At 39.0% G+C, this 12,286-nt stretch overlaps 1 protein-coding gene across 3 annotated transcripts in view; it reads right to left on the bottom strand.

Annotated features, from left to right (window-relative positions):
• Positions 1 to 3,110: 3,110 nt before the first annotated feature.
• Positions 3,111 to 12,286, bottom strand: part of LOC109915855 (ceramide synthase 6-like) — a 34,196-nt gene continuing 25,020 nt past the window's right edge. For all 3 annotated transcript variants that reach the window (XM_020515527.2, XM_048614375.1, XM_048614376.1), the window contains exons 9-11: positions 10,273 to 10,379; positions 7,312 to 7,468; positions 3,111 to 4,330 (exon numbers count right to left, since the gene is read on the bottom strand). In XM_020515527.2, coding sequence (XP_020371116.1) covers positions 4,244 to 4,330; positions 7,312 to 7,468; positions 10,273 to 10,379 — 351 coding nt within the window. In that variant the 3' untranslated portion in view covers positions 3,111 to 4,243. The remainder of the gene's footprint in view (positions 4,331 to 7,311; positions 7,469 to 10,272; positions 10,380 to 12,286) is intronic.

The raw sequence follows: 12,286 nt of genomic DNA, 5'->3' as shown, positions 1-12,286 counted from the left end.
AGTTTTGTATATAATCAGTGACACTGATTTTTCATGTCTAAATTTTCTGAGCTGGTATTCAAAGATTGGCGTTTCTCTCGCGTTCTTATCTGGCCTCAGCTGTCTAAGTCCTAAACCCTGAAATTCCGTTCCAAAAAAAGGTTCTACCGCGCTCTCCCTTTAAGGTGCCTCTTAAATAGCTCTTTGACTAAGTTGTTTCACCTCTTCCCAATATCCTAAAGGAGCTCAATGTCATTTCTTGCCTGATAATATTCCTGTTATACTGCATCAGAGCTGCTGCATAAATGTAATTTATTGTTTCTGTGGTGCATGTATCGTAGCAACAATGTACTGTTGTTACAAAGATACAAGCAGGCAATTGTCAGTAATCTAGCATCAAAATAGCAGTTACCAAGACATGGTGCCAGAGAAATTGCACCAGCAATACCTCCACCACATTCTCTGGATTAATTTGAAAGACAAGTAAACAAATGCTATTGTCCCTCTTTAGGGTTGCTCTATAAACAATCAGACAAAACGTTTGCATAATCAATTATAATGGACTGGACACTGCAACAGATGGCCAAAAATCATCCTCCTTGCCAGGTTTTGTTTCCCCAATTCACAAATTCCAAACAATGACTAAGAAACACTGAAAATCTTCTTGCAGTATGCAACGTTAACCTTAATGACAATGGTTAGTGGGAACTTGCTACCAATCATTAAAAATGGTGACAAATTGTCCATCAAGCTGCATCATGCTTTGAGTCCAAATGCTTTAATGATGAGGTAAAATGGAATCAGAGCAAGAAATGAAAGGAAGCAAACCTGTGCTCCTGATCCCACTGCCTTGTGTGATGACCAGCCCCATGTGCCTGAAGATGTTATGAACCGTCCTGTTTAGACAGATCAATAGAAATCCGCAATCCGCAATCTGCAATCTTGAGTAGACATCATCATGGAATTGAGGGACAACTTTGAACCAATCACTTTAAAACCTGCTGCACTGAAGAGCTTTACGAGGCTGGAATATAATTTCCATTTCTAGAAAGTAGTTTTTTTTAAATTAACCAATTCAGGTATGCTATTACATACCGGTGGACTAAATGGGACTTGAACCCAGGTCTCCTGGCTCAGAGGTAGGAACACTACCACTACATCACAACAGCTCCCACCATTTCTGGAAAGTACACTTATTTTAATTGGTAAACATAAGTATTCCCTCAGTCTCAGCAACATCTTGTCCAAAGAAAAGACTAGCATACTTTTAATTTGCTATCTGAATCTTGGAGATCAGCAGAGAACATTCTGTGTGCTATCAAAGTCTTATACACCCAGATGCAGCAAAGGAGACCAGTATTGAGATCTTGAATTCTGTGTATATTTATGAGAGAATACGGTATGAAATTTAGTCTAATCAATTAGTTTTGTGGCTAGAGAGATACTGCTGAAGGTGATTTAAGAAGTCTCTAAAATTAATTACAAGAAGCTGACACGTGCTTCACGATTCATTTAAACAAAAGCATTTTAAAATGCTTTACCACTTTGCCAAAGTATGTATCATCGCTGCTGCTTATGACACTTAAACATATTCACTCTCCATCCAACCAATCACATCAGTATATTTTCTTAATTGTGAGCGAGTAATAACTACGAGTAGCAAAGGGATTTGGGCATCCATGTACCATAATCATCACAAACGCAAACAGATATAGAAGTAATCAATATGGCTAATATAACATTGGCTCTTTTCTTAAGGGAATTGGAATGCCAATGTGAGAAAGTGATGTTTCAGTTTTGCAGAAACTTTACTTGGCTGTCACCTAGAATATTACATTCAGTTTTGGGCACCATATTTCAAGAATGATGTTCACCTTATATCATAGAATCACTACAGTGTGCAAAGAGGCCATTTGGCCCAACAAGTCCACATAAACCCTCTAAAGAGCATCCCACCCAGACTCACCTCCCAACCCCCTCATATAACCCTGCATTTCCCACGGCAAATACACCCAATTTACACATCCTTGAACAGCATGGGCAATTTAGCATGCCAATCCACCTATCCTGCACATCTTTGGATTGTGGGAGGAAACCGGAGCACCCTGAGAAAACCCATGCAGAGACGGGGAGAATGTGCAAACTCCACACAGACAGTCGCCTGAGGTGTCCCTGGCGCTGTGAGGCAGTAGTGCTAAACACCGAGCCAACACAGATTTCTCAAATTATACTAGGGTTTAAAGTATTAGGAATAATTGTAGAAGCAGGCTGTGTATTTCCTATAGTTTAGAAGGTCAAGGCATGATCTAGTCAAGGTGGTTAATACGATAAAGGGATTGATTTGATAGGGCAGATACAGAAAATCTGTTTCCTTTGTTGAGGAAAATCCAAAACAAACAAACGTACTCTTCAAATCAAGAACTATTCTATTTAAAAATAAAAATCAAGTTACATATTTGTACACAAAGGGAAGTGGAAATCTAATTCTTTGCCCAAAGGATTCTTAATGCTGGGTCAACTGAAACTTTCAAGACCAAGACCTAGAGTCTTTTTTTCTAGTGAGTGTATGAAGGGATAAAGACAAGTAATCAGGTGAATGAGCTGAGGTGTAGATTAGCCTTGATTTAATTGAATGGTGGGACAGGTTTCAGAAGGCTGAGACTATTCCAGTTTCTATGGTTTCAAGATGGCAGCCATAGTACTTTGAAACTATACTATTCCAAGTTTATATCATACATAGTTAGCTGTTTTCTGCATTCAAATAGGTCCCATTTAAAATGATAAAAATTTTGAAACACAAGATTTCAGACCACATTGGTGAGGTAGGAAAACATCACATGTAGAATGAAATATGGAAAGTATAACTGTGTTGGCTCCATTAACTAATTTGAAACATTGCCTTTGGTCAATCATTGGTGTATCTATTTTGCTGACATCTCATTCTCTCTGCTGACAGCTATAACCCATGCTGTTGCAAGTTACAGCAAACTATCAAGAAGCAGCCATTCGCTACATTGTCAACGAGGAAGTGACATCTTATTACTGTTTTAATCATACAAGCAGTGGCATTTTGCAGAAGCCCTGTAGAACTGGTTCGTCATCAACTTGAAACAGATGCTATTGGACCCACATTTACAGCATCTTTGAATTTATTCTAACAACTTTACGCTTTGCACAAGTATTTTGATGTATCTTCATAGCCCAATGATAAATCTAGAGGTTTGTTCTGTACTCAGAACTTATTTCATCACATATACAAGTTTGACTGGTCTTTCAGTTCTCAAGAATAAAAAAACACTGGATGACAGTGCCCACCCACTCCCATTTGAGCACTTAAAATCCACGCATAGCGAGAAGTTTTTAAGAAGCACATACACAGGTCTTTGAGAGATTTTTCCATCTGAGTGGCTGGGCGCACAATCATTTGAGTGCAGAGAATTTCAGAAAATTGCCCATGTCAGGTTATCCATTTGTAAAAGGAAAGTGCCAACTTTACTAATACTCGCTACATTCAGATAACGCAACGCACTTGAATAAACCTAGAAAAATCTAATTATTTTATCCCATCAATTCCAAAAAAGTTACAAATTTTTGAAAGTGTAGAATAATATTTCTTTCTTTCTCCTGCTGAAGGTTGCCAGACATATTGCAACATAGTTCCACAGACAATGATATACTTTGGTTTAGAAAGTCAGCACTTTTTGCTGATGTTTAAACTGTTTAGTGCCAGATATCTATTCAAATTCTGACAGAAAAGCACCTTCATATCCTGCTCATCCAACATCTACTTTTCAGGACTAGAAACATCACCAATATTCCTACCCTGTTCAGTGCAGTGAAGCCATTTCTTTTATCTTGAAATAGTATCTTTCTGATGTAAAGTTTTAATTTCAAAACTCAATTTTACTTTATTCAAATTATGAAGCTGGATTGTGTTGTTTAAAAATAGCATGCCTATGAGTTTATTTTTAGAAATAAAGTAAAAAGAGTTCACTCATGCTAAAATATCCTCACCTTTTTATCATCATTTGGGCCATAACAGTGCAGTATAATACTCTGAACTAGCAAATATCATAATTATAATTTTGATAGATTTATGTAAACAGTCCACAATAAATCATTGTTAGCCAATTATGTCTCAAATGCACATTTTGCATAGCAGAGAACAGTTTTTTTTTAAATAAAAAGCTTCCTGTTTCTTTTGCAGTTTCGACTTGCATCCTGAGAAACTGTAGAATTTCTTGGTCAGTCACTTTGAAGGCTGTTATGATGTTTTTGCGTGGGCATTTTGTTCAGATTGATCCTCATCCTCTGAACTGCTGTCCACATCACTTCGATCATCTTTGGACACCTAACGATCAAGAAAAAAATAGGACATTTTGGATGTTCAATCAAGGATGCTTACATTTTGTTTCCTGCAGTTCAGGATGTTCCAAAAGGAACATTCCATTCTTTGTTGTTGTTTATTGCAAGGGAAATTGAATATAAAGTAGAAATGTTTTATTATGGTAGTGTATAGCATTTGTGAGGTCACCTTTGTGTACAGTTTTGGTCTTCTTATTCAGGAAGATGTAAATCTATTAGAAGCAATTCAGAGAAAGTTGACTTACCTGATACTTGGGATGGGGATGGGTAATGAATGAGGGAAAGTTGGACAGGTTCAGCCTATAACCTTTGGATTCTAAAACAGTAATGTGATCTTACTGAAACACACAAGATCCTGAGAGGACTTGACAGAGCAGTTGCTGCAAGAATGTTTACACTGGCAGAGAAACTAGAAGAGGGACACAACATAAAAATAAAGGATTTCCCATTTAAGGGAGAAATGAGAAGAATTTATTTTCTCTCAGGGGGTCATGAATTCTCTGCCTCAAAGAGTGGAGGTGGGGGTGGGGGAATATTTTTAATGACAGAGGTGGAAAGATTCTTGACTATGTTTATCTCAGATAGGTGGGCATGTGGAGTTGAGGCCACAATCAGATTAACCATGATCTTATTAAATGTTGAGCAGGATAGAGGAGCTGAATGGCCAACTCTTGTTCCTAATTTGTATGCTTGAATGATAACGTCAGAGATATTATGCGCCATTTTTGAAAATTTTTGAGGATAACAAGGTGGAATTATACTGTTGCATTTGGACAGATGCAACTGAATTCTTAATGCATTGAGTTTAAAAATAGGAGTGAACTCTAGGGTGAGTCAGAGGTCCAACTCCCAACCATACTAAATGTAAACAGTGGGACAGCATCTCCAGGAGGACTTTGCAGTGGATGAAATATAGCATCATTCTCGTATGAAGGTAGTTTTTAAAAAAATTCCAAGGCATCCTACTAGATATCCTGAGAGTCTTCAAACTGAAATTTGATTTTAACACAAGGCCAGAGCCAGGAGGACAATGGCTATCTCCAACATTATGACTTAGGTAGCTGGAAAGACAATGGAAGATGATGTGATCTTTAACTGCTGTTAACTGCTGCAGGGTTGACAATCATACAATTCTCTTGTTGTCACAGAGAATATAATTTGTTTGGTCAGGGCAGTCTTGGTGCTATGAAAATGAAATGAGGTATTCTAAACATAGTTTAGGACATAGTCAACATGAAGTTGGAAGTGTCGAATTTAACTTCCACAATGATCCTGGAGTAGTAAGTAGTCATAGCATGAGAAAACAGAGAATAATATAATTTGACATTGAGACCAGATCCGGCAGTGAATGACTTGACTGATTGTGCATCAGGTAGTCAAGTTCACAGCCTTTGTTGAATTATGATTGTACCGGATAAACATTAGTAGCGTGTCAAAAACGCAACGCTGTAAGCATGGAGATGAAGTGTTAGTCTACACTATTGTCTCATATCCTACAATGGAGCTTCAACTTCCAATCATCTGTCAAACGTGATTCCAGTGAATGAATCCAACCCATAAAACAAGTTTGGATGTTTTGACCAATTCCTAGTGTATGTGGATCCTTAATATTTCTTGGCACTCTCACCCGAGAGACTTTGTGCGGGAGGCTGAAAGAATTCACACTGGTACAACTGAGTACAGACTTTTGAGGTAAGGTTCAGATATATTGTGCTGGATATAATGTGCCCATGCTAGGTGTGTCTTCAGTTGAGGACATATTATAGGTGGCTGGCCCATCGCCTTCCCTACAAGCCCAATAATATAAACAGAAAGAACTGGGATGCTGTAAATCAGGAACAAAAACAGAAGTTGCTGGAAAAGCTCAGCGGGTCTGGCAGAATCTGTGATGAAAAAAAATCAGGGTTAACGTTTTGGATTTGGTTCTGAGGAAGGGTCACTGGACCCAAAATGTTAACCCTGATTTTTTCTTCACAAATGCTGCCATACCTGATGAGCTTTTCCAGCAACTTCTGTTTAAGCCCAATAATATAGTGGTGGCTGGATGCTGATATCAGTGGTCTGATCACCATATGCATCAATACATAATTAAGAGTCAACTGAGACTGCTAGAAGCTCAAGTGACCCTGAAATACACTGCACATTTCAAACTACATTTGGTGTGTGGAAATGGGATCCCACTTCTTAAAAAAAAATTATAAAAACAGCAGTAGGGAAAAGGGGATACTGTCTACAGAATGTGTGATTTTGTAATGGGATCCCCTGTTAAGATGGTATCCCCTTTTATTTCTCACATATCTGCTTGGCAAAACCCATCCCCTAAACCCCATCTTGTCACACTCCCTACAATTTCTAACTCCTCTCTTACCCAATATGTCAGACTTACCTTGGGCAAATAATGTATCAGGCTTCCTCTTTTGAGGCAGAGGTAGATGGATTGTTGGTAAGTAAAGGGATAAAAAGTTACAGCGGTTGGCAGAATCTGCCACAATCTTACTGTATGGTGGAACAGGTTTGAGGGCCGAATGGCCTACATCTGCTCCTAATTTGCATGTTCATGTTGAGACAGATTAAAGGGAGTTTTCTTTTGACAATGGGAGACGAAAATTGAATTAGAAGTCTTCCATTCCCCCAATATATTTCATTGTAAGCAAAATCATTTACTTCCCTTCAAAAGAAAGAATGACAAACTCTCAAAGATTCAACCAAACCATGTAAAATCAAAACACAAAATGCTGGAAATATAGAGCAAGTCTAGGAGCCCCTGTGAAGCCATGAACAGAGTTAACATTTCAAATATATGATCATTCACTCCGCAGAGGATTTGCAGCATTTTCGATTTTTATTGTGGATGCCCAACATTTGCAATATTTTGCTTTGGCTTCAATCAAACCAATTTTATACTGTTTGCCACACTTTCAGGCTCCTAATCATAATCTACTGAAAATGATAAGTTCAGGTGTTTACCTTTCCTTTATGAAATGCTTTAAACACCATACGAATGATTAGATGGGACCAGTAGATGTGCATAATCAGCAGCGTGATAAGAAGAAGATTAATGAAGCCCCAGATTTTGTATGGTCCTATGATCTCCCAGCTTTCATAAAACACAGATCTGATGCTCCTGTAAAATAAACAAACACATTGCTAGGCTGAAGAGCTGTATGTGTAATATTCAAAATTGAAAAATTTAAATCATACAATTGTCAGATCAGCCATGATCTTATTGAATAAGTTTGACTTGATATTTATCGTATGGGTTGACCATAGGGTTATGATAGCCGAGTCTAATTTAATTCTTAATCACTCCTTGCTCATTTCCAGTTAACCCTGCCCAGGGTCATTGGTCAAGACGTGCTCCTTCATGATTTTCTATGACTTGGTAATCTTTTGGGAAATAATTGTCTTATTAATGGGCTTGTTTGTTTTCTGAAAAGTTGATTCATAAAATCTGATGGTCCGAAGAAAGACTGCATGGTACACACATTAAAAGCTATAATATCTTTCTCCCAGGGTGAAAGTGACTATTACGAGGGGGCATAATTTTAAGGTGATAGGGGAGATGTCAGAGGTAGATTCTTCACACAGAGTGGTGGGCGAATGGAATGCGCTACCGGCAGTGGTAGTGGAGTCAGATACTTTAAGAGACTTTTAACCAACTCTTGGATAGGCACATGGAGGATAGTAAAACGTAGGGTATGCAGGGTAGATTGATCTTAGTAGCATATCAGCACAACATCGTGGGCCGAAGGGCCTGTACTGTGCTGTACTGTTCTATGTTCTATTGTGAAGGTGTGGGGGGGGTGGGGAAGAGAGAAGAGATATTCATCACATAGGTAATAATCTAGTGAGTGAATCACTTGTCTTTAAAGATTTATTGGAATCAGAAGAATAAAATCAGGCCCTTTACATAGAAGGATAGGCAACATGTCCTGCTAGAAACCGCATGGGCAGCTAGAATTAAAATCTACCCAATTATTTGCCCCTTGCTAGTTACAGGATAAAGTGGACCTGGCTAAAATCAGTATGCAGTCCCAAAGATACGCATGATCACAAGTGAAGCTCATTTAACAGTATCACCCAGAAAATATTAATTAAAATTATGTAAATTAACTCACTAAAATTAGCAAACAGAGAAATTATGTCCTCAGATGCATTCTTTGGAGGCAGTTAAGAACTTGGTAGAAATGGTTCAGAAGATTGTTGAGCCAAACAACCTCTCACTACTTCTAAGAAATATGTATACTCTTTTTGTGTAATAAAAAACACTATGCATTCCTTTTCCACTCATTTACAGATTTTGCCACCTCAATTGCTGAGTGCATGGGATAGATAGATTCCTTCGCAACAGCTGCTCAAATACATGTTAGACAACTTAGCAAGGCTTGGTCAAATGGACGACCTCAAAAGCAGTATAGGTGAGACACAGTGAACCTCAACGAGCCGAGACAAGTGAGGCAGTCCAAGATTTTGAATTCCTGAAATTCAATTTTGCAATTAAAATCTTCAATTTGCTGGGCAACATTTAGATTTAATTCCCTCGACGAAAACAAGAAGTCTATCTGAACACAGGCCACAGAAATCAATTTGAACCTCTTCCTCTTCATGATTTGGATAAAACACATCAGTCATACACGGTGTGCCACTACTCCTAACTTTGGGGATATTTAATCTGAAGTGTTTCCCTACTGTTAATTGCTATAGGGAACAATTTCTTACATTTATTAATCAAATTATTGACCTGTCATACTCAAAATCATGGTTCATTACAGATAATAAAATGGAATTTGTTTCTTCATGAAACTTCTTCCTCAATCCAAAATAGTTAATCGAAGTGAGCATTATCACTGTTGAATTTCATATGAAAGTATACTTTTGCTATTGATACTTTTTTTTTCCATAGAAAAGGTTTGGCATGTCCCAACCATTCATGAATTTCAGTTTCACAACCTAAAGCAATTTTTGCAATCTTATTCAATTGCCTTATTTTTGCTGTTTTTGAATGTATCACATGCATACATCCAAATTATTTTTTAAAACTTTGATCGTAATACTAAGCTGGGAATAAACTGAAAAGCTTCCTGCTTTTACAGTGGAGATGCCAACTCATTCATGCTATTATGCCACCACAAACAGAACTTCATGAGCATTAATTTGCAAAATGTGAATATTTAAAATGGAGTATTTAGAATTTTGAACTTCTAAATTTCAATCTTTCCTGAGTCAGTGAAACTGCCTGTCTTTTACTAATTTGTTCATGGAATCCGAGTCACTGTCAAGGCTGTTGCCATCCTTTATCCCCCCAAGTTAAAGTTAGCAATGGTGATGTGTACAAACCAGAAGATCCCAGGTTCAATTCCCAGTCTGTGCTGAGTTAGCCAATTTCAGCATTAGTTTGGAAAAAATAAACAAAGAAGTTGTTTTCAGGAACACTAGAGAAGCTCAGCAGATCTGCAGCATCTTTGGGGAGAAAAACAGAGTTAACATTGAGTCCAGAACTTTGACAAAGGGTCACTGGACTTGAAAATGTTAACACTTTTTCTCTGCACAGATCTGCTGAGTTTCTCCAGCACTTTCTGTTTTTGTTTCAGATTAGAAGCATCCACAGTTCTTTATTTCAGTTGTCATCAGCATTGGTTGCCAACAGGTTAATGTAAATGGACATTGGATGAAGTCCTGATGTCAAAATACTGCATACAATCTGTCGATATTTAGAATCTTGGCTCAGATAGGAAGCGTGTACATTTAGCTGAGGCACCAGAGAGTAACTGGAGTTTATGATATCCCAACACACTCAAGAGAAGAAGGGGAAGGAAGAAAAAAAATATGTAAAAGAAAAAAGACAACCATTCCATTTGAAAATCTTTCATCTCCTTAACCAAGAGAAACTAAGCTTATCTGTGCAAATCTTAGAAAGATGTTACTTACATGAGGGGGTATATTACCAGTCGGGTCACAATGAAGACCACAGCAAACATCAAGAAGAAGATGTTACAGAGCTTTTGCCATTTAGCATAGTTTGCCATTTTAGCCAGCTGTATTTAAAAGGAAATAGTAATTAGTGCTCTGAACATATCAATAAATTTTTAAGAAAATTGTCCCTGCCCACACATAAACATGCAACTTGCAGGAAGTAGTCATTCAAGAGGCAAGTTACCCACATTCTTATTCTAAATAATGAAACTGGATACTTCAAAATTCTTTTGATAAAACATCATCTTGACCCAAAAGTTGAACGGTTTCTCTCCACAGATATGTTCTAACCTGCTTTTATCAGCATTTGGTCTCTATAATGTGGTTTCCAGCGATATTTACGGATAATGATTGATTCAATGCTACAACTGATTTGCCAGAAATGTAAGGAATTTTCTTATTTTAAGTGTAAGGCATCCACTCTCACTCAAAGTTATAGGTTTTGCACCCAATCTATGTACCGCTTAATGGCAACATTTCTCATTGATCAAAATAACTACATCATATTGAGTTCACACCAGATGTCAAGAACTATCTACTCTAATCCCCACACTTGCCCCATAGTCTTGGGTGCTATGGTGCTTCAAGTGATCCTCTATATACTTCTTCAATGTTGTAATGGCTGTCGTCTTTCTCTACCCTGTGATTTCCAGTTACGCATGGCCCCGAGGGTGAAAACGTTTCTTCTTAAATCCTCTCTAAACCTCATGCTCCTTACTTTAAATCTGTGCCTCCTTGTAACTAACCCCTGTATTAAGGGTAAAAGTTTATTCCTATCAATCCTGTCTGTGCCCTTCATGATTTTGTAGACCTCAATCAGGTTCCATCTCAGCCTTCTTGGTTCCAAAGAAAACAATCTTAGCCAATACAGAGATAGTAAGAACTGCCGGTGCTGGAGTCAGAGATAACTGGAGCTGGAAGAACACAGCAGGCCAGGCAGCATCAGAGGAGCAGGAAAGCTGATGTTTCAGGGCGGGACCGTTCTTCAGAAATGGGAGAGGGGAAAGGGAGCTCTGAAATAAAGAGAGAGAGAGGAGGGGTGAGGCTGGGCAAAGTAGGTGAGATGGTGATAGGTGAGTGCAGGTAGGCAGTGGTGGGTATTGGTCAGTGAGGAGGGAGAGAAGATGGACAGGTCAAGGAGCCGGGGATGAGAGGGAGATAGGTAGGACAGAAGACAGGTCAAGGAGGCAAGATGATGAGAGGCATAGATAAGAGTGGATAGTCAGAGACTTTTTCCTAGGCAGAAATGACTATTACGAGGGGGCATAATTTTAAGGTGATTGGAGGAAGGTATAGGGGAGATCTCAGAGGTAGGTTCTTTACACAGAGAATGGTGGGCGTGTGGAATGCACTGCTGGCAATGGTAGTGGAGTCAGATACTTTACAGACTTTTAAGCGACTCTTGGATAGGCACATGGAGGGTAGTAAAATGTAGGGTATGCAGGGTAGTTTGATCTTAGTAGGATAATAGGTTGACACAACATTGTGGGCCCATGGGCCTGTACTGTGCTATACTGTTCTATGTTCTATGAGGCGGGGATGAGAGGGGCTAGGGAAGGTAGGTGGGGTGGCGATTGGTGATTGCAGGTAAGCAGTGGTGGGGATTGGTCAGTGAGGTGGGAGGAGCGGATAGGTGGGAGAGAAGACAGACAGGTCAAGGAGGCGGGCATGAGAGGGAGGGTTGGTCATGGGATAAGGCCGAGGGTGGGGAGATTTTGAAGCTAATAAAGTCCACATTGAGACCATTGGGTTGTAGGCTCCCAAGGCGGAATATGAGGTGCTGCTCCTCCAGTTTCCGGCTGGCATCGTTGTGACACTGGAGGAGGCCCAGGATCGACATGTCATCCAGGGAGTGGGAGGGAGAGGTGAAGTGGTTTGCAATTGGAAAGTGTTGTCATTTGTTGCGAACCGAGCGCAAGTGCTCGACAAAGCAGTCTCTGAGCCTCCGCTTGGTCTCACCGATGTAGGA

This window comes from Rhincodon typus, chromosome 30 (genome assembly GCF_021869965.1).
Source record: "Rhincodon typus isolate 14 chromosome 30, sRhiTyp1.1, whole genome shotgun sequence".
Lineage (NCBI taxonomy): Eukaryota > Metazoa > Chordata > Chondrichthyes > Orectolobiformes > Rhincodontidae > Rhincodon > Rhincodon typus.
This window is presented reverse-complemented; position numbering and strand designations above follow the sequence as displayed.